The sequence below is a fragment of the Aplysia californica genome, unplaced genomic scaffold (assembly GCF_000002075.1).
Source record: "Aplysia californica isolate F4 #8 unplaced genomic scaffold, AplCal3.0 scaffold00035, whole genome shotgun sequence".
NCBI classification, from domain to species: domain Eukaryota; kingdom Metazoa; phylum Mollusca; class Gastropoda; order Aplysiida; family Aplysiidae; genus Aplysia; species Aplysia californica.
This window is the reverse complement of record NW_004797305.1, coordinates 1,358,061-1,382,431: the sequence shown is the minus strand read 5'-3', so window position 1 is coordinate 1,382,431 and position 24,371 is coordinate 1,358,061. Positions and strand designations below refer to the sequence as shown.

Below are 24,371 nucleotides of genomic sequence, written 5' to 3'. Positions count from 1 at the left end.
ATCCAAAAAACTTGCTAGTTTCACTTTGATTTTGTAAAACTCAAGTAGGGTAACTCTGTTCGCAAAGAGTGCGCTTTTGTGAAGAGGGCGCCACCAAATTTGGAGGACACTTTTTTAATTGGCTCAAAGAGAGAAGTGGCCCATCTTGTTATGTACTATCATTGTATCAAAGCAAGTATTCAAAAAGGTATCGACTGGATTTTTCGGTTTCACCCATAGGCCTAGAGTTATCTCTTTTTATATCTTTGATATAGTGTACATCTATGGTTTCACCAGAGAGGGTTCATCAAAGATATAAACTCTCTGGTTTCACAATGCTTCAATCACATGAAGCAGTCAGACTTGTTCTCTCTGTTTGTCATGGTGTTATCAGGACTGTATACCTTTATCAACTTTCCCTCTCCCTGCCTTAAATTTCTCAAATGTTTCCCTCGTCATCAAGTTCGTCGTATGGGAAAAGGAAAAAAAAAAGGGGGGGGGGATGCACAGTTCAATGTACTCTGTTGGGGTGTTGTTGATGTTGTTGTTTTTTTTGGGGTTTTTTTAGGGGGGGGGGGGGGTACCTGAGGATACGTCCTTTCCTTTCCAACTACTTTCAAGAATTTGCATTATTTCAGAGTACTAGAGTCTATATTAAAATTTTTTCGAAAAACGTTACTTAGATAAGTTACCTTCTTATCAAGGCCCAGAATTCTGTGCCCATCACCTATCTAAAAGGAAACCTTTAGATCTATTCTATTTTTCAAGGTGTATAATTGACAGACAACGCGCTCTTCATATAAAAAGCCAGGCACATGTTTATAGTATATAAAAAAGCAAAAGAGTGAAAAAATAAAAGGTAGGCCTAGAAAACATACATGTACAATATGGTTCCCCCAAAGATTGTAAACATAACAAGATTGTTCACACGATCTTTGCCCATCTTTGCCCGCAGTCTTAGCCCAAGGAGGTATACAGCAGTCTAATGGAAAAGAGGTTCGAATACAAGCAAAAATTCATGAATGGTCTACAAGCCATATTCACGAGCCCCTTGTAGTGTGCATGGTCTAGGAATATGAAATATTGGAAATAACAGCAAGCAACGATCACAAATTACAACAACTCGCCGCTCATTTTCCTAAAAGAATCCATACACATTTCAATATAGGCTAGGATGCCCAGTATTTATTCATTGTGTACGGAGTCGATGCTACGTTATGAAACGAAACTCCAGGCTATGAAGATCGTATCCTTTTATCCAAATCAAAACAACAGACTTGAACAGAGACTGTGATCTGTTTAGGCCTAGGCTACTCTGAGAAACGGGAGGCGCAGCGTCTGCTTCAGCTTCGGTATGTAAGTTTGTATAATCGTGTTTGCTTTTGAATACTTCCTTAATCTTTTGGTGTTCAGTAATATACCTCTGCCTGTTCCTTTCAAAAAATCAAAAGATCTAGATCTAGATTCTAGATATAGATCTAGGACTAGAGTGATTGGACCCCATACGAACCATTACCCAATATGAACCACCCGTCGCTTGTTTCGTTTATGCGGTGAAAGGGAAGACCAATTTCGTGGTCTAACCTATTCGCGAAGGCGTGGCTTTCATCCTTCTTCAATTTTATGTCGGTTGGCTTGCTGTTTACGTCTTTGTTTGATCACAGTGCTTCATCAAAGTTGCGAACCGAGGTAAGTTATTGATTTTTCCCCGCCATCTAGATCTAGATCTAGATCTATCTAGATCTAGATATTCTAGATCTAGATTCTAGATCTATAGATCTATAGATCTATATCTACATCTAGATATAGATATAGATCTAGATAGATCTAGATGTCTAGATGTTACTACTGTTGTAATTTGTCAAAGTAAGAGAGAGTCTGTGGCGTCGGTTAGGCTACCGGACTCGTAATCGTGAGATTGTGAGTTCGGGGGTTCGAGCCTCAGCTCAGTCCGACGTTGTGTCCTTGGGAAAGGCACTTTACACGAACTTCCCACTTGGCTCGGTCCTATAAGAGACGGACGTTAAAACTAGGAGGTCCCGCCCCTTAAACCTAATAGTGTTGATAGGGGCGTTAAACCTACCATTTCACCATTTCACCAGAGAGAGTCTTAGTCTTAGTTAAGAGTAAGACAGCCACCCATTTCATCAGTATGATCTGTCATCTGGGAAGGAGTTCCGCAGAGGGCCAACCGACCAACAACGCACAAAAGAGGGATATAACTGGTAAATTTAAAGAAACAGTCCCGTCTCATAAAGTAGGGTATTATTTTGTAGCTTTATTAATTTCTTTACTTTATAGGGTAGGTTGGGGCAAACCCGACCATGGGCCTCCAATCATGGGGCAACTTCGACAGCCTCAACCTAGAGACTTGGCTTTTGAGAATCATTTGACCCCTGTGTCGTGGAATTATCAAAGCCCACTTTTATATTCGTATCGTTGCACATTTGATTCTATCTAAAAATAAAAATTGGGCTTCCTAGGCTTCCATATTGTGTGTTTCTTTTTTTAGTCAGAAAGCTCCAGAAAACACCCATCCAAGTCCTGCACTCCGTTGCCGCGTTCTTTTCGCTCTTGAAGAAAAAAAAATCGATGTTTCCCGTCATTTACTTAACACGCTTGTTTTCTTGCTTCAAAGTATTCATCAGTAATGTATTTAACCAAACTTTGGTATCCTTAGTTCATAAATCCAACAAGAAATGTTGATTTTATATGAATTTACATGATATAATATTTAAAATGATAGGGTGAGATTTTGATGGTTGGTGCAAATTCGACAGGGCGAAACAGGCCAACTGCGACATGGGGGTGGGCCAATTTCGACCTACCAGCTTCATAAGCAGATCACCTTTAACAAACTATCACTATCACATTTCATTAATCTTGTTTGTTTTTTTATCGTTTTCATCATGGGTCGAAATTCCTTGACCGGTCAAATACAAAACAGCAGAAATTTAGTTAGACTCTAGATCTAGACTGCTCAACTATCATTTTTCAGAGCCAAGTGTGTGTGTGGGGGGTGGGGGTTGGGAGGGTGTGAGGAGTGAGAAAGAGGGAGAAAGTGTGTGTGCGTGTGTGCACGTTGGCCTATGATGTGAGTGCGTGTCTTCGTGTGTGCGCGTGCTTGGAGAATGAGGGAGGGGGGGGGGAAGGACTGGGGGAGAGAGAGAGATATAGACAGAGAATTCAGCATTCTTGAGGAGTTGAGAGAGAGGGGGGCACAATAAGTTGAATAAGAACCCAGTGGCCTACTGTTGAAGATATCCACCCCCTGTCGAAGTTGCCCTCAGCCCCTGTCAGTCAGTATTCTTGCTCTTTCAGGCTATATCGAAGTTGCCCCATACGGTGGATCAAATTCAAATTTGCACCACCCCCTGTCGAAGGTGCCCCAAGCGAGGGTATGCCACAAAATCGTGATTGGTTGAAAATTCAGAATGCAAATAGAGTGAAGAACTATAATAATCGAGAAATAGAATGGCTGTTTGACACAACGATACCTAGATAGTCTGTGTTCTTTCATAAAGGTGGCTGCAATCGTTTACTTTTGCGGCACTACACAAACCTGTTGAAGTTGCCCCAACCTACCCTAGGCGCTTTTTCGGTAGTTCTCTCCCACTTATTTGGGCCTAGGTCTAAATCTAGTAGTAATATGTTTGATACGCGGCGAGCGAGAGATATCAAAGCTAACAACTGCTATTATATATCAAATTATTGTAACATTCAGGGGGGGCAAGCCCCCCTGAACCCCGCCCCACCTTATATTTATTAAGGGGGCCCTAATCCTGCTTAACACCTAACCTTTAAGCCTACTATCCCTAACCCAAACCCTAACTCAGACTTCTCAGTCAACTCAGTGGACCTTTTCTTAAAACGCTAAGTCTAGGTTTTGTCTGCAAGGTGACAGAATTTAACAGGGTTGACTTCTTGTAATTGGGTTTTTATTAAGAATAATTTCTAGCTTTCTAGTGACGCTCAATCAACACTCAGACCTTTACAGCTTTTATTTTCATTTCAATGAGCATTTGCAATAACTGACAATGTTCTGATTTTCATTTATAAGTGTCCGCACATAATTGCAACTCAAAAACTAAGAATGAATGTGTTATCTGTCTTTATTTTTATACCATACAAGAAGCTCTCTCTACCCATGTATTTACACAGTTTTGTGATTTTTAAAAATTGCATATCTTTTTCAGTTGTATGCAGGCTGCCACAGACACTGCATGATTCATGAACAAACACAGAGTAACTTTCTCTTGTACAATGGTAAAATAAAAGCTAATGCTGAGTGTCTTTTGCTAAAAAAGGCAGATTTGCATCTTTCTTCTCTTACATAGATTGACAATTTTACTAATTGTGCAGATTTTAGATTTCTTTCATGATAAAAGACATGATATTTGTAGTCAGTTTAATACATATTTTGGAGAGATCTTTTTTAAAATAAACAATCATTTAAGTATGTCACTGAAATAGGACAAATTGGGTACTCTACAAACACTTGTCTAAAACAAAAACTAAGGCACAGAAATTAACAGTTCTAACGCAGAATAATCTCAAGACATTGAGCTTTTTTATTCTTCAGTGTAATGGGTTGCTGCTGTGTGGGATGAGGAAGAAGTTGTATCGTTTCAAAAGTAGACAAAAATGCGAACTTCTTAAGCGACACCAGCAATTCACTTCAGGGCCCTCCATTAGCCCCATGACCCCGAGCCAGGGAGCTCCGGCGGGCTGCTGAGTCACACGAGCCAAAGTAACAGAATCGGGCTAAAAGTGACACCTTTTGTCGCACACAGCAAACGCTTGCTGCCAGCTCTCTGTGACGTCACGGCTGAGTAAATCGTAGCAGCTGATAGGACAATTACTTTATTTTTATCGACCGGAATATCAGGGGAAACACCGTACTCATGGACTAGGATGTAATGAAGGTTCCCTACAATTTGCCACCACAGGTAATTGGGTTTGATTTCAGTTTTAGTTTTTCTCAAGTTTGGTGCTGATATGGATGGACTTCAAGATACTGCATATTATATCTTTCGAGTATTTATAATGTTTTTTGCAGAATCAGAATGAAAACACTTAGAGATAGATTTCCATAGATTTATGCTTAGGCCTACATTGTAGATAGCTATGTAATTGAGCATTTGGTTAATTAGTTATGCGCATAAACAGTGTTAATTTATAGTATAATCAAACATTTAAAACCTTTTTTCCCCTTTGCAAACATAGATTTGTATACATCCACATGTTACTGTTATAACAGAATGGACATGTGTATACATATATTAACAAACCATGACCATGTTCATTTAAAAAGAATGAAATTTGCATAATTAATTTGCTATTTGCATATACAGTCAAACACGGCTAACTCATGTTCGTCGGGGATTGGAATGTGTTTGAGATTTCCGTAATTCGTCATGTCAGTGAAAGCCCCAGCCAAATATTTAGAAATAGAGAGAAAATCAAGAGAGGTAACAAGATCATTAAACCAATTAACATGGTTATCTTCTTTGATGAATGTGTTGACAGTGTGAAAGCAAGAAGATGCATGAAAGTAGAAAGCAGAAAATCTCATGTGTGCACAGCTGACTCCCACGTCATTCCTTTCCTCTCATTTCATTGGCTTACAAAAAGTTACGCCTCTTGCCATCCGCACCACGAGCGTCCCACAGCATGATTGCACGTGTAGCAAGCCAGCCATGCAGTGCAGTCAGCATCACTCCCCAACCCTTGTTCCCCACCCGCCTTTCCTCCAGCCTCTCGTGGTCAGACAAGGACCACGTTTTGGCTGTAACAATAACAAAGAAACACCTACCCGCGGCCTGAAAGGCTGTAAAGCTGGGTCTTTAGTTGAGAATGCGAAATGGATTTGTTTCAGATTTGAGGGTTGCGTGTTCCCAGTGTTCGGGAACCCTGTGAAGTCAAAAACGAAGAAAACATAGGGACTGAAATGGGACAGAGCATTATGTTCGAGATACCCGAGAATTCGTGACTTTTGTGTTTGAGATTCGTGGACTCTGTAGTTATGTGGGTACAAAGATTACATCTTTAATTCTTTTAATTTCAAATTAGTTGCCCCCAAAAATACAAAACCTTTAATTTTCAGCTCATTCCGTCCATAAATCTAGTAATATGTGAGGTAGCGTGGTGAAATCAGGCGCTCGTCAAAATAATGAAATCCGAGAAATCAGCATTTTTCGGCCAGGTTGCACATTTTTTCAGAATTTTTGTTTTTTGGCTCACATCGTATATGTCATTCAAGACACTTACATGTGTAGATTTTATGGAAAAACGTTGATAAAAGGCTCACAAAAAGTAAATTTGCAGTTTCCAAGGGCTCTCAAGCTATGGCAGTCCCCAAACTTTGGAGGCCATTTTCTCGCTAATTTTACTTTTGAAACCAGGCGACCCCATCCCTTCAATTGCAAATACAGTGGAATCCTGTTATAACGAGAGGGAGGGGACCGGAGCAAAATGTCCGTTATAGCAGGATTCTCGCTATAAGGGATCCAGTAATAAATTCAAGGGAAACTGTAAAGTAGGCTCAATCTATGAGTTTGGTGTTCTGTTTATTTCCTTTTGCTATATCCCCTGATGATGATTTTGTTTCAATGTGACCTCTAGGTCTTACTTGATCAAAAATAGAATCAGGTTTCTTTCTCTAGGGCTAGAACTAGCGATATGGACTGACAGCTCGGCATTGGCGATCAGAAAGAAAGGGCTCTGGGCTAACTCACCCGCTTTGTTTTCCCCCACCCCACCACACCCTGTGGTGCTTTCTGTCTGCTTGCGCACGTCACACATTGGCTCCATCCATCACATTGCTGTGACCTCTCCATCCCCGCATCGGAGAAGTGAGAGGCATGGTAGGCCTTGATAATCTAAACTAGGCTTAAGCTGGCCTATCACGCGATGCGTTTTGCTTGTCTGCGCATGCCACACCCTCCCCACTCATTCGCTACGGCCTTCATTGTTGACACACGTGGGCTCTCCTATTCTTTGTTTCGCAAGATCACCAACAAGTTTCTCAACTGGCGGGGTTTTGCGTTATGTATAATTGGCATATGCGCTGTGCACAGCAGCAGCAATATTCCGCTATAACCGACTCACATGTTTGTCTCATAGCGCTATAGCAGTATTTTATTTACAAAGGTAAAGAAGGGAAAAAAACGGGGTTTTAGAATTGTGTCTTAATAACAGACTTCTAGTTTTTTCCGGACTCGTTATAAGTGGACTCCACTGTGTTTCGACTTCCATTCAAGATAAATGGATATTTTTTCCCTCAAAAGCAAGGCAAATGAATACCCTTTAAGATGGTATCAATAACTCCATATGCCCAAAAATTGACAAGCGCCTGATTCCACCACGTCGTGACACATATGTTCACTAGCATTACACCATCACAATAACTACCCTTGAATGTTTTCAATATCTCTATGATTTTTCTTTTCATCGGTTTACTCTGATGTGTTTGAGTTACAGTCGAACCTGCCCTGACAGCCACCTCTATAAGACGGCCACCTGTACAAACGGCCACTTTCCATTTCCCCCATTGCGTTTTTTCTACATCATTTAACTCTGTAAAATGGGCACCTGTCCAACACGTCCGCGGCCACCATATTTTAACATACAACCCCTCTCACACTAAGCAATAACACCTGTCTTAGACGGCCACCTTAGTGACTCCATTACGTTTTGTCATAAAATTGTGCATTGGGACATGGCGTTGTGGGCGAGCCATCATAATCCAATCACCTGTCGTTATTGTTGGGTAGTCCCTCCAACTCCAACCGATCATGTTGCATAGGCCCTTCCCACTGTTAACCAATAGATAACAAATTTTCAGCTGCTGGTGAGGTAAGCATGTGATCCCTCATAACCCATAAGCCCCGCCCAGAACTCATTCACACATCGTAAGTGAGATGAACGGTCACCGTTTACCCACTTTGTAACAAGAAACAATGGACGTCAACATGAACTTGTGACAGAAGCGTTGCTCGTTCGCCGTGTGGTGGCGCCCCATGTTTTTGTTTTACCTTAGCACTCAGTCTCCTTGTCTGACACATTTCATTTTATTGTCACCCTTGCACAAAAGCAGCAACAAAAGGAAAGAAAACCCAGCGAAAACAACAACAACATCAACAATAACAACAAAAATAATAATAACAACAACAATTTGGCTACCTTCGGTAGGGACATCAGAAAGGAATGGTTTGTTTTCTTCATCTTGACCAGTCCTGCCTAAGACGGCCACCTATCTTATACGGTCACTTTTCTCCTTGACAATGGGTGGCCGTCTTACACAGGTTCGACTGTACTTGTGCCTGACTGTATATTGAGTTTAAATTTTCAATCAAAAATGAAAATTATTGCTTTTGTTGAGTTTTGCTAATTTGCCTAAAAAAGTAAAATGTTCCATTTCTACTTTTCAGTGTCAAGCATAGTATTTGACCGACAAGATCAAGAGGAGCTAAAACAAACGTGTTCTGTGTTTCTCATTCAATGAGAGAACATGAAGCCTTTCAGACTGTGTCTGTCTGTTCCACCTGTGCCTTACTGTGCTGAAAGAACATACACTTTTGTCAGACTTTGCCTTGCGAGAGCAAAATCGGGAAATCATTGTTTTTTTCGTTATGCTTCTCATCAAGCTGAACACAAGCACCAAATGCCCATCTCTCAGTGTTACAAATTGCTCGGGGTTCATGCTGACTGCACAGAAGAAGAGCTGCGTATTGCATACTTAGACAAGGTAAAATAAACTTTTTAAAATTGCTATCTGAGATCACATTCATTTTATGCCAGTCCCACATACTGCCATCATTTCACTTTGATGAAAAAGGAACATATTAATTCATTGCTTTTGTGCTATTATTTTTTGCATTACTTGGCGGAAGTGACGGATTACATCAATAGACATATATATATGAATGAAACAGTACACTAAATTGGTCAACAGCCTAGCATATAGTAAAAGAATGTCCAGCTGTACTTGACATGTTTAACTTTCAATTTGGTCCTTTCAAAAGAATTATTCAGTAAAAAGGGTTATGGTTGAATTTGTGACAGTAACATTGGTTCATCAGATTTGTCGTAGCAACTGCCAGCTCTAAGTGCTTCATGATGTTGAACTTGTAGTCACCATTGAGTTAAAAAGTGTTGTTGGTAGTTACTCTTCTTGACAGTAATCTTTTCCACCATCTCTTTGGATACCTCTTTATTTTTCCTTTGTAAACATGAATAGCCTTGTTACAGATCAAGACAGTCAGCTTAAACGATGTTTTGTTCTCTAAGGAAGCTTATACAATATTATATATATATATGTATACATATATGTAGGTCCTATTTGCCTGCATGCAATGACAATATTCTGTGCCAAAGTATGCCACTGAGAATTTTGATACTGGTGTAGGCATCATAATCAACTCTTAACTTTGTTAGGGTTGAAAAGTTGGCAGCCTAAGGAGGTGTTACTGTAATCTCGAGTGTTTGTTTTGTATGTGTTTGTCCACAAAGAATGATAAAGCTGATAAAGCAAGAATCTGAAGTGTTTATATTAATATTTGCAGGTGTAGGACTTTTGAAAAGAGTCACACAGAGACAAGGCCTTACATAAGTGAATGAAATGAGTAAAAAAACCATTCAGAATTGAAATAGATGATGGCAACATTTTAAAAATCTTAAGCCCGGTGACTGAATGTTTTCATATTCGCACAATTGTATTTTCCTACGATATTTTTAAATTAATTGTCCTTTCCAAGTGATCAAAATTCCAATATATTTTGTCTCTGTAATTATTTTCTGATCAGGATGGTTGTGTTGTTTAGGGACAAAGGTAAAGATTGTTGTGTCACCTTTATGATTGCAGTCCTCTTTTTTTCTGTATTTTCAAGGTAAAGCACTACCATCCAGATCAATCAACTCCGTCAGCTGATTCTGCTAAGTTCATACAAGTGCAGCAAGCATATAAAGCTGCTTTGGTAAGATTAATCAGGATATGTATTGCCAAGTGGCTGTTCTATATGTTGAATTTATATATTGGTGATTATGATTTTGGGTATAATACAGTGAAACTCGGATTTTTAAAAAGCCGTTGGGCCTGACCTTCGATTTTGTTGAATCCGAGTATTCGTTAAAGCAAGATTGATGATTTTGTGTAGATAATTGCAGGCACCAAGCAAGTAATGTATAATGTATTCAACTTCCTCAATCAAAAGTGGTTTGGTTTCAAATGAGAGGCATTTTCGTTTCTTTAATACCAGACCGAAGAAATGCTGGAAAATTCTAGGATTCATTGAAATGCACGCCTGTGTCATATGTAATCTATGACTATGATGTATTGTTTCCCGAACAATTTTTGTTGCTGTGTTAAGCCTAGCATTCCACAGACCAATGTGCAATTCATTTCATAAATCTATATCATTATAATATTAATCAGTAGCCAAGGAAAAAAAATGTCTGTGATGCGTTTGTATCTCTACTAATACTAATGTTCCATGCCTGGACGGTTGTGCCACCTATCCCTAAACACAGGCAAACACTGTCATATGTGTACTGGCCACCAGTTGGACTCTGACACACTCATATGTTGGTATGAAAGAAGGCAGCTGATTGGTCACATAAAATGCAAACATTTGGCTAAGCGAATAATGGTTCACGGTGCAGGTGCCATGAGTGGTTTCCAGGAATAGATATGGTTTGTTGTGGGAGAAAAATGAGTGAAGCCACATCAACAGGGGACGTTCACCCTGCAAACGACTTGGTTGAATCCGAGCTTACTCATTTGCGTGTTTGTTGAATCCGAGTTATTTCTATTGATTTTAGTTAATTTTTAAAAACCCTGATAAATCCATCTCCTTTTGTTACATTCAAGTTCTACTGTAGTTTGAATATGTTTTCGCTAATTTATTTAAAGGAAATAATGTGCTGATCATGTAATGCACAAAGTCACACCTATTGGAGATGAGATCTGCAGTTACTTTGTTTCTTGTACAGTATAATCCACTTATATCGACATACGATTTATCAACATTTTGACATATCGACATATTTTCCCAATTACAAAATTTTTCCTTCAATATCTTCACTAAACAATTTCTGTTAGATCGATTTTTTTTCGGCCAACTCTGCTTTATCGACATGCTTCCTTAGTACCTGGCGATGCTCACGAACTTAAATGGGGGGAAAAGTCAAGTTTACGGTCAACGCATTATAAGTTCTTCATAAAGTCCACATACCCACCAAGTAGCCAATATCCACACAATAGACTTTAGTAGGTCATGGCCTACACTGTGTAGTCTCCAACACAGTACAGAGCCGTACGGACATGAGCGTCTCGTGTGCTGGGCATCACCTCCGTTTCCCCACTCCCGATCGCTCGCTCCCCTTCCCCATCCCATTCTCAGTCTGTCGCTCCCTAGCAAGCGGCCATAAACAGGTCTTACAAGGATGCTACAACAAAGTTTGCGCTGGTGTGTAGTGTGGGCCTCGCGTTACTCAGTCTTTGGTACCATAACTCCACCCCCACCCCTCTGCCTTTTGTTAGTTTCAAGAATCAAGGGAAGCAACCAAAAAGTATTTTTGTTTTTTCCCACTGACTTCCCCTTGTTATTCCCTCTTTGGCTTTATATTTTCATTTATCAACATTTGTATATATTGACAACAAATCCACTTCCCAAATCAAAGCATGCCGATATAAGCCGATTGCACTGTACTGGCCTGCGTACCCTTTCATATGAACAGAAAAATAAAGTTTTCTAGACAAAAATTCATGTTGCGATGTAAAAAAAAATGTCAATACTGCAGTAATGTAAACAGTTATTTGATTAAAACAGGATGGTTCTATTATATACCTGAAATAAAAAAAAAAAAAAAAAATGAAACTCACCTAAGACTGATGTATATCGTCCAAAACCTCTACAAACAGATTAGAATATCACGATGCTCAACTAGTTCATTTGGCATAAGAATAGCAACTTCTTTACAGGATGGTGCCTTGTAACGTCTCTCATGCTCAGCGAGTGGTCTAGCATTTTCATGAATTGATATGCTGAAATTTTGTAGTCCATTTTGAGTTGCGTTATATTAGTATGCTGCCTTTATTTCTTTGGTGCATTTGTTGTGTGTTTGTAGACTGTCTTGTAACATATTGATTACATTGCGTTTAAGACTGCAGTCATGTGTCATTGTCATTATTGATTTTATTTGGTCCTCTGAGTCTAAAAAATACACCTGCAAAAACTGTTCATTTTCATTTTCTGTTGGAAATAATGAGGCAACCAAGTGATAAACCTGCCCTTGCACACGGAATTTGGGTTCCAGCCTTGCAAATTGATCTTTTGACATCCAAAAGATGTCATTTGAAATGAACAATTATACTTTCTGATGTTGCTAAAAAAAAAAATGCTTAAGAGTCTGGAGAATTACCCATGAACAGATCTACAATTTCTGGTTGTAGAGGTGGGTATGGATCCAGTTTATGTTTCCCATACCCATAGCAAATACTTTTTGTTTCTCCTTGAAACTTTGTAGCATTACAATGATTGCACACATCTGTCATTTGTCCAATAGAACAAGTATTGTCAAGACTTAGATCTGCATCATTGTATGTTAACGCTTGTGGATTTCTAGTGATTGTATCAGTACCAGGTTGATCTTCTACTTCCTCTTCATTTACTTCATGTTCCTCTTCTCCCCCTGTATTTTCAGTGCCCACACCTGATCTAGATCTACTCTGCCTTTGTCTCTTAGCCACAGGTGTCATTCGTCCGATGGCTTGCCGTTTGGGTGGCATAGTGATAGCGATTTTATTCTCATCTAGATCTTGATCTAGGTAGATCTGACTAACACACACGCACACCTGATATACTGTCTTCGCCGCAGCACGCACAGCCTCTATATATGAAAGTCTATCACAGACTTAACCACAGCACAGGTGCCAATCACAATCAGACCTGCCGTTTGGTGGCATTGTATCTCTAGATCTATCACAAAGATACATCTTCCAAGTATAACTACCACAGAAAAGTAACTCTAAGCGATCCGCAACATCTCAACTGTAGGCGCCCAAAGAAGATTTGTTTATTTTTCCGGCGGAAAAGCAATTTTTATATCATGGAAAACGAAATAAGTCTTGAAAACTGCATTGAAATGACAAACGGTAAAATTTTAAATGGCCGATAGTGTTTTTTATTTTTCAAAATTTTGTAGGCAAACGCAAGCACTTACTGAATAGATAGAAACTTAGCTTGGTCTTTGAACTACCTTCAGTAATTTTTTCATTGCTCTATGTTTTTTCAGCAATAGAACACAACCATCCACATATGTACACAATTATATAATATATAAAGATTAATCATCTTTACTCTTGGTGTTGAAATAGAAGCCTTGTTCCAGAATTTTAACAGTTACTGGGGTTACTGGGGCACTCCATTGGTCTACGCTTGTTTGTTTGGGGGTTGTTGTTTTTGTGGGGGGGGTTACATTTTCAAGCCCCACTGGAGACAAATAGATGGGAGGGGGGTGGGGGGGGGGGGGGGGGGTTGTTAAGCAAAAGAGGTTTTTAAAAAATTGAAGGGAAGAGGACAGTAAGTGTGGATAAACCAAAGTAAATGTCACACATTTACATCCAGACATTGATTTCATTCCAGAGTAAGAGATTTGTCTCCTACTAGTGTAAAGTGAATCTCTGTGGTACTGCCCAGCCCTCAAGATGTAGATTAGGGATGAGAATGGAGGACATGCCGGCACTGCTGGTTTTGTTGTTTAAAACTTCATTGGTAGTATGTGATTCATGCTTTTTTTTCTCACATCTTCCTTTGGGCAGGATCACAGGAGAGGAAGAGAAATTTTAGAGGAACAAGAAGACAACAAAGTGGACATCCATGACATTCGGCACACTGTTCCCCAACACCGACGTTACTTAACGTTTGATGTAAGTGACAGGTCATTTTGGGGAGCAGAGATTTGAGTTGTGTGCGTCAGTTGTTTGCTCATTACTGTTTTATTTATCACAAAGCAGTAGCAATGAACCTACCAGTTTATAATCTTTCTTACTACTACTACTTCTTTTCTTCTCATGCAATTAAATATATTTATGCACACACACACACTCACACGAACTATTTTCATTCAGACGTAGGCACAGAACAACTATAAAAAAATAACGCTAAAAGCTTATGAAGGATAGGCCTGTAGGAACAGAAAATGCTTAAGATATCTTTTGAAGCTATCAAGTGTTCTTGTTTTTTTCTTAGTTCCTTGGGTAATCTGTTCCACATAAATGGACCAAGATATGAAAAAGATCTCTTTCCATATGATTTGCATGATTTAACAAAAGCGTAGATCAGCACAGTGTACTTTGTACTGCGCTTGGCTCGAGAAGTGAGAAAGCCCAGTGGCATTGACATCCTGAAATACAGCTCATGCCATCATGTGCTCAAGTGTAGGACCTATCTGAAAAGACTTCTGTAAGATAACAGGCCATGACCAGCCAAAGGTCACACGAAAAACATACATTTTCTGCATTCTCATGTTACTAGGCCTCCTGTACATAATGAGTAGTCATTATGATGCGTGTGATAAACATAGGCGAACAGTACACTGACGCTGCCTTTCTCTGGCCAGCAATTGACACACGTTCATTCTTAATTCTTGTATCTCTTTTTTCTGTTTCATTATCTTAAAGTTAGTTAAAGTACATAAGACTTGGTGTTTTGTAACATCTGAAGGCTGCTTGTGAAGATTTAGACGACATTACCCTCAAATTTTTTTGGGTCAGAAATACAGTAGTCTCCACCTAAACGCACGCCATACAAAGGCACGATCTGTTCAAACACATGATGTCATCATATGACAGGTTTATTAGGATATTATAATTTAAATGTACCGGTACAAATTCACGGTCGCTCCTTCTAAATGCATGCTTCGATCCTTGAAACATGCTGACAGATAAAGCTAGACAACAGGAAGTTTTCACTACAACCTGCACAGCTTGCGTAACAAGTCTAGACAACTGGATATTTGGTGAGACTGTCCCTCCCGCAGAACAGAGAGATTGATGGAGAGCGTTTTCAAACCCAATTGTCCACGGACACATGTCTAGGACTGATTGAGTGATTTGTTTGGGGGAGGGGGAGGGGGACTGAAATGTCTTTTGACTGGTCACTTGAAATGCGTCTTTGAGAGAAAGTTTCTGACTGGTGTTTGGGTGACTGCATATAATGTTTAATTAGGCCCATGATGTGCACCATGATGCTGTAGAACACCAGATAGTGCTCTATAAGATTAAAGATTAGTCCAGTGATCAGCTGTGCTCAAAGTACTAAAGTACTTGTTCAATGAATCACGGGAGAAAAATCTTTTGGAATTTCTGATTCTGATGTCCTCAGTTAACCCAGTTGCAGTAGATGACAGACAGTCAGGAGTGGTCCTTGAAAGCCTCATGGCTGAGCATTTTTCCCTCTATGACTATCGCCAACAGTTTCCTCTTATCGCTTGGCGATATTTTATAGTTCAGTTTAGTGAGTTCTTCTGTCTGCTTTTCCCCCCACCCATTCAACGCCTTTGTATTTATAATTCATCTCTGCAGTTGGGGAACCCTTCATAATACAGTTACGTTTGGCCACATTGTCGGCCAAAGTGACCTTCAATCCTCCAAGGGAGGTCACTAAATTATCAAGGAAATGAGATGATTGCACATCTTCCTCCCATCGCACAGGTTCAAGTAAATGCATGCTCGATGTAAACGCAGGCTAAGGGGCCCTCCTGAACACCATGCGCTTAGATGGAGACTACTGTAGCAGCATCTCAGGTTATCAATAATTTAAATTCCTTACGAAGGCAAAGAAAAAAATCAGGGATTCTGTTTTCTTTTAGTTCACCACTGGTTTTTTTAGATCACATTCACATGCACTTTACTACATTGTAAATTTTTAATTTTCATGGAGTATTGAGGAAGGTATTCTCTTCTGGTTACTTCAAAATGTATAAATTTGTTTATGTTTGGTCTTCAGTTTCTTTCAAGTGGGAAATAAACAACCACCATTGTCTGTTTTCAGGGTATTGGCTTTGGTTCTCCCACAGACAGACAACGTCAGCATAAACAATTTCGTATTTCCCAAGCAACGGAATCAGTGTATGAACACCGCAAGATGCAGTTTGGCTCGGAAGAATCTGCTGTTGCTCTGAAAGATAAGGCAGAAGCTAGGAAAATAAAAATTAGGTAGGTGTGGATCTGAGATGCTCAGCCTGGTACATCAAGTGAGAAAGAATTAGGAATCTATTACATTTTAATACTAAACTTTATGCCATTATTTCGTTGACCTTTTCTCATGAATTGATAAACCTTTAAGGGTTCTAATAGGCTGTCCATTATTCATTCCTTTTTCAATAATGCAGGTGGTACTTTTTTTTCCCCAAGAGCCAAAAATTGAACAAGCATGGTAACCAATGTCAAAGAAAAACATTTTGAAAGGTCTGCAATTTAATTGAATTAATACAGTATAAAACGGACAGCTCGAATTCGTCGGAACCGGCTTAGGTAGTTTGAGGGATCCGTAGTTCAAGGGATATCTTACAAAAATAAAGAAGAAATATAAAACTAGGACCGCAGGCACAGTTCGATGGATGTATGATTTCGAGTCTTCTGTGTTCGACCTATCTGTGTTGTACTGTAATTAGTTTGTTACTTGCAAAAAAACCTTAAGTGAAATACAAACTGTACATTTCATTAAACTGAGTTTCTAATTATTCTTTCTGAAAGAGAGAGACACTTAATGGTAAATCATTGACCTTCTTGATCCCAGAGGAATCTATATTTTTAAAATTTCGAGCACACTAAATAGAATTCTTTAAGAGTACTGCAAATTATGAATACGTCTTATAACAAAACTTCAGTGTTCTGTTGTCTTTGCTCTGTAGTAGCCTTTAGTTTTACGGATTAGAGATGCTTAAAGTCTGCCACGTGGATTTATTCTAAGTTTCTAAGCATATTAGTATTAGAAAGATCACTTTGTTTTTCTTTCAGTTTGAGAATAGATGTTTTAAACAAATCTTTTTTTATTCCTATTAAATGATAAAACGTTTTCCTTGATCTATTCACAGCAATCTAATCGACCGTGTGGTTGATGACTTGATCCGAGAGTCCATGCAAAAAGGCGAGTTTGACAACTTATCTGGTCAGGGAAAACCACTGGACCACTCGGACCACAACCCTTTGGTAGACCCGACCACACACAACTTGAACAAGATCATGGTCAATAATGGGTTCAAACCAGAATGGATCATGCTGTCTAAGGAAATCAGGTAAACTGGTTGTTTTTGATCTTTTGTCTTGGATCATTTGATAGTTCACCACATTCGACATTCAGTAGGCTGGGCCGAGATTTAGAAACTGCATCTTTCTGATTAAGTTTAGTTTTTGTCTCTGACTGTGCTTAACATCAGTATACCAATACATAAATAATAAACTGCAATAAGTACTCTGAAAAACAGACCTAAGAACCCCTGAGAATTTCTGTTAATACTGATAGGACCTACATAATTCTAGATCTGTGTGATTCATTGGATCTGTTGAGACTTTCTGTTGAGGATTTTGTTCAATTCACTTTGCAGCATTTGGCATTCTGTAGATCTAAAATCTAGAGTCTGCTCAGCAACAGTGTCGCTGAGATGCTAAGATAAGGCAAACTACAGCTAAATAACAAACACAGAGTTGCCTTCTATAAGCTTTGCTATTTGCAGGTTCAGAGGGGAAGGATGTTTGCACTGTGCACCGGAAATGGAATTTTAGTTGCAGTGGGGAGTTCTCCTCCGAAGGCCTTATCACATCGGAGTCACGGGGGTCAGCTTCCTGTCGCTGCTCTATCAGGGCTGACTTGATTTTTTGTACCTTTCAACGTAAAGTTTAAGGTGTATCCCTGTATTTACGGTAATTATCATTTACGACTTACAGTGCCAGCCTATTCTGAGACATGTATATGATGGAAAAAAATTAATTAAAAAAAAAAGTATTTGAGGTAGGACTCTGAAACTTTAGGATGTTGGTGGATAGTGAATGGACTACATCAGGTTCTAAAACATTCCATTCCCACTCAGTATTATCTGTCTAGTTTGCACCTGTAGGACCACGCCCTCTTTTACGAGGTGGTTCTCGTCCGTCACCCGCACCCCTATCACCAACATCGTCACACCTTCTAGATCCAGGTCTACCGTTGTCGTCATTCGACTCAGAAAAATTCTCTGGTTCTCTTTCAGAATCACTGCTGTCATTATCTGATTGTGCGAAGTCAGAATCAGAGTCATTTTGGGTCGTAGCAATGTCTGGTTCTTCATCCATTCCGAACAATTTTGCAATGTTGTGAAGAAAAACAAAAAATTCACTTTCAAAGACGAAATCTCACTCAAAACAGCTTCGACTGGGCTGAAAATAGCAAGAAAGCTTCTTTCATTTCCCCTCGAGTTCCGATTGCTACTAAATTTTAACTTAACCGGCGTAAAGGCATCAAAAATGGTCCATGAAATTATGCCCCTATGTCGTCAACTCAGGTCGACCATGGCAGCGTAAGTGTTAATGCACCCAAAGCAGGCATTTCTGCTCTCAAGACTAAAAAAATAACGATTATTGTTACTTGTCCGGTTATTTCGTCAGACACGCTGAAGTCGGCAATGCTAAATTGGAAAAAAAATTTGGCCAAGTGTGAATGAAAAAAAATCAATAAAAAATAAACAGCACGACAAAAACTGTCGAACTTTTGGAACTTGAACTACATAACATTGGTGTTGATACTCCGAAAAGATGGTATCTGCGCATATATAATAGTTGCGAGCGCCGTAAAACCTTATACTATATATATATATATATATAGAAAGCTGTAATTTTGCAACTTTATCCATCTGGCACACAATTTGCTGTGAAGTAAATCCTCCAAATACAACTTTATGTGTCTAATATAATCGTGAATATTCGCATATTTTCTTGAAAGTTCATAAAAATTACCCTGAAGCCTCTCTATGAAAAAGTACAAAACATCTACAATGCAATACACGAACAGTATCTGTTACACTCCAGAAATTCCTTACTTTTCTTAAAACGCTAAGTTTAGATTTTGGAAGTTGACTGAATAACAGGGATGACTTCTCATAATTGGGTTATAAGAATAATTTCTACTTTCCAGTGACACTCAGTCAGCACCAGACTTTTCCAGCTTTTCTTTTCTTTTTTCTGACCGTTTGCAATACTTAATGTTCTGATTTTTTTACATTCATAAGTGTCCACACACATTTCGGACACAAAAAACTAAGAACCAATGTGTTAGCTGCCATTATTTTTATTCCATATAAGAAGTTTATCTCTACCCATGTATTTACACAGTTGTATGCTTTTTTAAAAGCACATAATATATCTTTCTTAGTTGTATGCAGGCTGCCACAGACACAGCATGATTCATGAACAAATGCAGAGTAACTTTCTCTTGTTTAATGGTAAAACAGGAGCTAACGCTGAATGTCTTTTGTATGCAGATGTGCATCTTTCTTCTCTAATATTACTATTACTACTTGCGCAGATTTAAGATTTCTCATTATAAAAGACCATAATATTCGTAGTCAGTTTAACACAGTTTTTGGAGAGATCTGTCGTGCCGTTTTAAAGTAAACTATCATTTATTCACAAGTTTGTGATTAAAATAGGACATATTGGGTACTCTACAAACACTAGTCTAGAACAAAAACTAAGGCTCAGAAATTAACCGTTCTAATGCAGGATAAATCTCAAAGCATTGAGCTTTTAGTACATCAGTGTAATGGATTGCTCTGTGGGATGGAGAAGAAGCTATATCGTTTCAAATGTAGGCAAAAACGTGAAGTTCTTAACCGACACCGACAAAGTCGCTTCAGGACCCATTAACCCCGTGATTCCAAGCCGGGGAGCTCCTGTGGGCTGGTGAGTCACACTTACTCAAAGTAACAGAATCGGGCGAAAAGTGACGCTGTGTTAGGTATGTAGGTGAGGGTAGCCCAAATAAGGTTACTCAGGGATGGTGACCGTATTTGGGCTACAAATAGCCAGAATAAGGGGGGTACTTATTTGGACCACAATATTCAAAAGATATTTTTACTTTATCATTATGAGACTAGATGAGATTGTTTTCAGAATTAGACAGGTAAAAACTACAACTTCATGGTCTTTTATTTTCTCTTTTTCTCTAGGGATGACATCTCACTGGCAAGAAAGAGAATAGCACTTACCAGAGAAAAGTTGGGCCCTCCTCCGTATACCGACCAGAATGAAATGAGGTGGAATCATCACACTCATAAATTCAAGGAAAGCCTCCAAGAGATAAACAGTAAAATCAACAAGTACAATATGATAGTGCCTTTCATGGATAAACAGATGGTTCATTATGACTATGAGAAAATTTTACAGAAAGTTCTGTACAATCATGATCAGTTTCTGCCAAGCGAAGATGAGAGGAGTGCAATGGACATATCATTTGAAGGGTCTTTATCTCATGTGAGTGCTGAAGACAAGATAAAATGGGATCACGTTTGGTCTAATATTAAGGATGTATTCAAGTCAAGATAATGTTCAAAATTATCCCTGTATACAGTCAGGCACAGATAACATGTACACTCTAAGCTTGAAGTCATAGACAGCTCCTATAATAATACGGTGGAACTCGGATTCAGCAAGCTCGGATTCAACAGGAGGAGATAGACTCCCCGTTTTTTTCTTCTTTAAAATCAATAAAAATAACCCGAATTCAACAAACACTTCAATCAGCAAGTTCGGATTCAATGAGGTCGCTTCCAGGATGAACATCCCTTGCAGACGTGGCTTCGCTCATTTTTCTCCCACAGCGAACTTTATCTATTCTCGAAAACCAACCATTGCACCTGCATCATGAATCAGTACAGTCCAAGCCGGCTTTAAGCACGGTCATCGGGAGAAAGCTTAAGCGTGCTTAAAGCCGAAGCGTGCTTAAGTGCGAAGTAGACATAATCCAGAGATTTTCATGTAGAAAATTCCCCGTGCTATTACCCTTTGTTTGTAAGTAGGCCTATAGCGGTCCCGCAAAAGTGTGCACTGTTATTTAGACACCCGCCATGGTAGTTTTTGTTCGCTTGTTTGTTTTTGTTTTGTGGTCGAATGGGAAAATAAAACTTAATTTAGACGGCCAGTCACGATACAGCACACTAGGCCTACTGTAACACACTGCCTGTGCGTACCACTGCCCGCTGTGCCACTCATACATGTACCACCGCCTTCATGCCACCTCGCGCGTGATACACAATCAGGATTAATGGATAGCGAGGGTCAAAGGTGAAATCGCAGCCAGCCTCCTTTCTCGTCTCCCCGACTCTCTTTGTATTTTTTGGGGGGTGGTGTGTAGCTTTGCTCTAGGCCTGGGCTAGATCCTATGTCCGCGTGCACGGCTGTGTGCTTCCCTCTGCTTCCTCTCCGCCCGTGTGAGTGTGTGTGTGCATCACTTGCGTTCTTTGTGTTTCTCTTGACACACTCCACTGCTGCGGTGTAAACTGTGTTCGAACTTCGATGGGTCATCATGAAAATATTGACTGTCTTGTAAATGAAGCGTGCTTGAAGCCGAAGTTACCGTGCTTATAGGCGTGTAATTTATATAGCAAAAATTTGGTAAGAGCCGTTTAGCGTGCTTGAGTCCGAAACGTGCTTACGGCCGGCGTGCTTAAAGCCGGCACGGACTGTATTCACTTAGCTGATTGCATGCGACCAATCAGTGGCCTTCTTTCATACAAATGTACCAACACATGCATTGTTGGCACACACACATGTCTACTCTAGCATGTCTCTGGGTCGGATGGGCGACCTGCACACGTGTGACTGTGTGCGTGTGTCGGGGGGGTGCATTTGAACGAATTTGTCTTTTTTTTTCTTTGCACAGCTCATAAAATGCAGGCATTTCAGGCACCACTTGTTACTTCTCTTTATACATTATTTGCTCAGTGCCTGTAATTATCTACACAAAAACCTCATGTTTGCTATAACTTAACGAACGCTCGGATTCAACGAGATTTTAGGTCAGGCCCGGCGACCTCATTGAATCTGAGTTCCACTGTATTATGTAATTCCCCCACTGAACTGCTATATATTCTTTGTATTGGCCACACAGTTTTTTTCAAAGACCGGTACACATTTATCGAATGACTTGTCTCGAAAAGTCTTTTAAAGATAAAGATTTTCCTTCCAACTGTCTGAAATCAAATATCCCTGCGTACAAGATGGAAAACAATACACCTCTATTGTCACTGAGATTATTGGGTATAAGAGCCCTCCGGGCTTACCCCCACTCAGTGAGATACACACACGCTGCTTGTATTGAGATGCATTATCACACATTATCTCCTGTAGTTTGCATAAAACACTAGAACTACCTTGGATCTTGTCATGTGAGGGTGGATACTGGATGGTTGGGTGTGGTCGAAGACAAGAGTTTCATGCTGCATTGGACTGTATGGGGTATGAATTATGTTTGTTTATGTGCATGTGCATGTTGTTTGAAGCTGAAAGTATGGAAGGGGAAGTGATTGCACTGATTATACAAGAGGGGTGGGTGGTGTGCTTTGACCAGTGTTGGTTACATCGTCCAGATTGTGATCAGATGTAAGAGCAATTATATTTTAGTCAAAAGGCTTATAAGCAACACTCTCATTTCTCTTGCTTCCACACCGAACAAGATGCATGCACTATCCGTCCTTCTATCGTATTGTTGACAATGGATACTTTTCATGATGGCAGAGAAGAGAAAACTTACTTGTCTGACAGTAGCAACCAAGTGACAGAGGTTAGAGCTGGTTGACCAAATGTCTTGCGCTTAGATGGAAATTTGTAAGAGATTTGGAATCCCCAAAACAAAGCTTCCCATCATGTTTAAAAAAAAAAATATATAAAATTAAAAAGCTGACATCTGATCATTTTTGTCAACTGGAGAGAAAGCAAGGGGACTTTGTCAAATTTCAAAACATCAAGCTGGCATTGTTTCAATTTCAATGGTTTTTGCGAGCATGTGCCATGTCTCTTGCTATATCAGGTCCCATTCTGATGATAAAAGTAAAACCTTTGTTTTATTTTTATTGGTTTCCAGAATTATGGATATGTCTAACACTTGTCAATACCCCGATGTCTTTGGGGTATCCGTGCCTGACTGTGTATATAGTATGTTAACAGTGGAGTCCACTTAAAACTGAACACCGTTAGTCCAAAAACAGCAAGAAACTGAAAGAAAAAGAAGCTCCCCTTTTCAAAATATTTTGTACAACCTGTCTCTTCCTAAATTTAAAAAAATCTGGCGGTCCCGTTGGGATTTTGGTTTAAGCGGACCCAACTGTAGCTGTTGGTCTTTCAATTTGAAAATTTGCTTCGATTCTTATAAACAGTTTTACTTATTTAAAGTGAACATTTTAATCAACCAGCGATCCAGATACTGAGGTGTCTGGTCTTGTGGCTTCTGATTAACCAAAGAATACAGAATGGTATATTTTTACAATTTTAATAAGAGGAGAAAGCTACTTGTTAGTTTGCTTGTGATATTAGTCATAACCAGTAGTATGAACTTGTAAAAGTACACAGTGCAAATTGTGTATCCAAATTAAATTTTGTCGATTAGCAGGTTGTGATTTTGAGGAATATAAAAATGCAGGCCTGTGTGTGTTTTTTTGCAGTTGTTGTTGGATGGGGAGGATGTCTGTCTGAAATTAATTTCAAATGCCCTTGAGAGGAAGAGCGGGGGAAGTTTTTGCTTGGTTCTCGTACAGAAGAATATGAGTGTAGAGAGAGAAAGCAAATGCACTATGCAATGAGCTCATGGAAATCCCAAATAAATTATCCAGATTCTTGAGTATAGATAAATGTGCCTATCCAGTATGGCATGTTACACATTAATTTTCATTTCGTTTGATCTGTTGTTAATTCTCAGATATAGTATGGGATATACAAAATGTTCAGTTGTAATTTCCGTCTTATGGTCATTCCGCCACTCCTCTCTCAAATATGGAAAGCAGAGGTTTGCTATTTCTTATCCGACTTTAAGTCAAATTAAAATGTTGAAAGTACTGTTTTCAGTTGTCTTTTGAGTTGTGAATTGCTTGAATGTTGACTTTTAATGATTACAACTATTGCTGTTGAAAACTGTTACAACAATCCAGCCACTCTGGCAGTGCCCGTGTGCTATGTACATGAATTTTAGTCTCTACTTTCTGGTAAAAGAATTTTTTTTGTAATGCAGTCAGCTGTTGCTAGGATGAAGTCGGGCTTAAAAGTCCATAATAATACATACAAAAGTAGAATTACCCATTTGCAGTTGTTACCCATGTGATATGTATAGAAATGTACTGAGATTTGCACGTTATGTCTGTACAGA

The 24,371-nt window shown here is 39.3% G+C and overlaps 1 protein-coding gene across 2 annotated transcripts; it reads left to right on the top strand.

Annotated features, from left to right (window-relative positions):
- Positions 1-1,194: 1,194 nt before the first annotated feature.
- Positions 1,195-20,843, top strand: LOC101847860 (dnaJ homolog subfamily C member 28). 2 transcript variants are annotated; one of them, XM_005091730.3, is made up of 7 exons: positions 1,195-1,331; positions 8,412-8,728; positions 9,870-9,956; positions 13,802-13,909; positions 16,035-16,198; positions 17,080-17,280; positions 20,185-20,843. In XM_005091730.3, the coding sequence occupies exons 2-7, from the start codon at positions 8,492-8,494 to the stop codon at positions 20,558-20,560; spliced, it is 1,173 nt and encodes a 390-aa protein (XP_005091787.1). In that variant the 5' UTR covers positions 1,195-1,331; positions 8,412-8,491; the 3' UTR covers positions 20,561-20,843. The 2 variants fall into 2 exon arrangements, with proteins under 2 accessions (XP_005091787.1, XP_005091789.1); XM_005091732.3 differs by having other exon boundaries at positions 1,195-1,335.
- Positions 20,844-24,371: the final 3,528 nt, after the last annotated feature.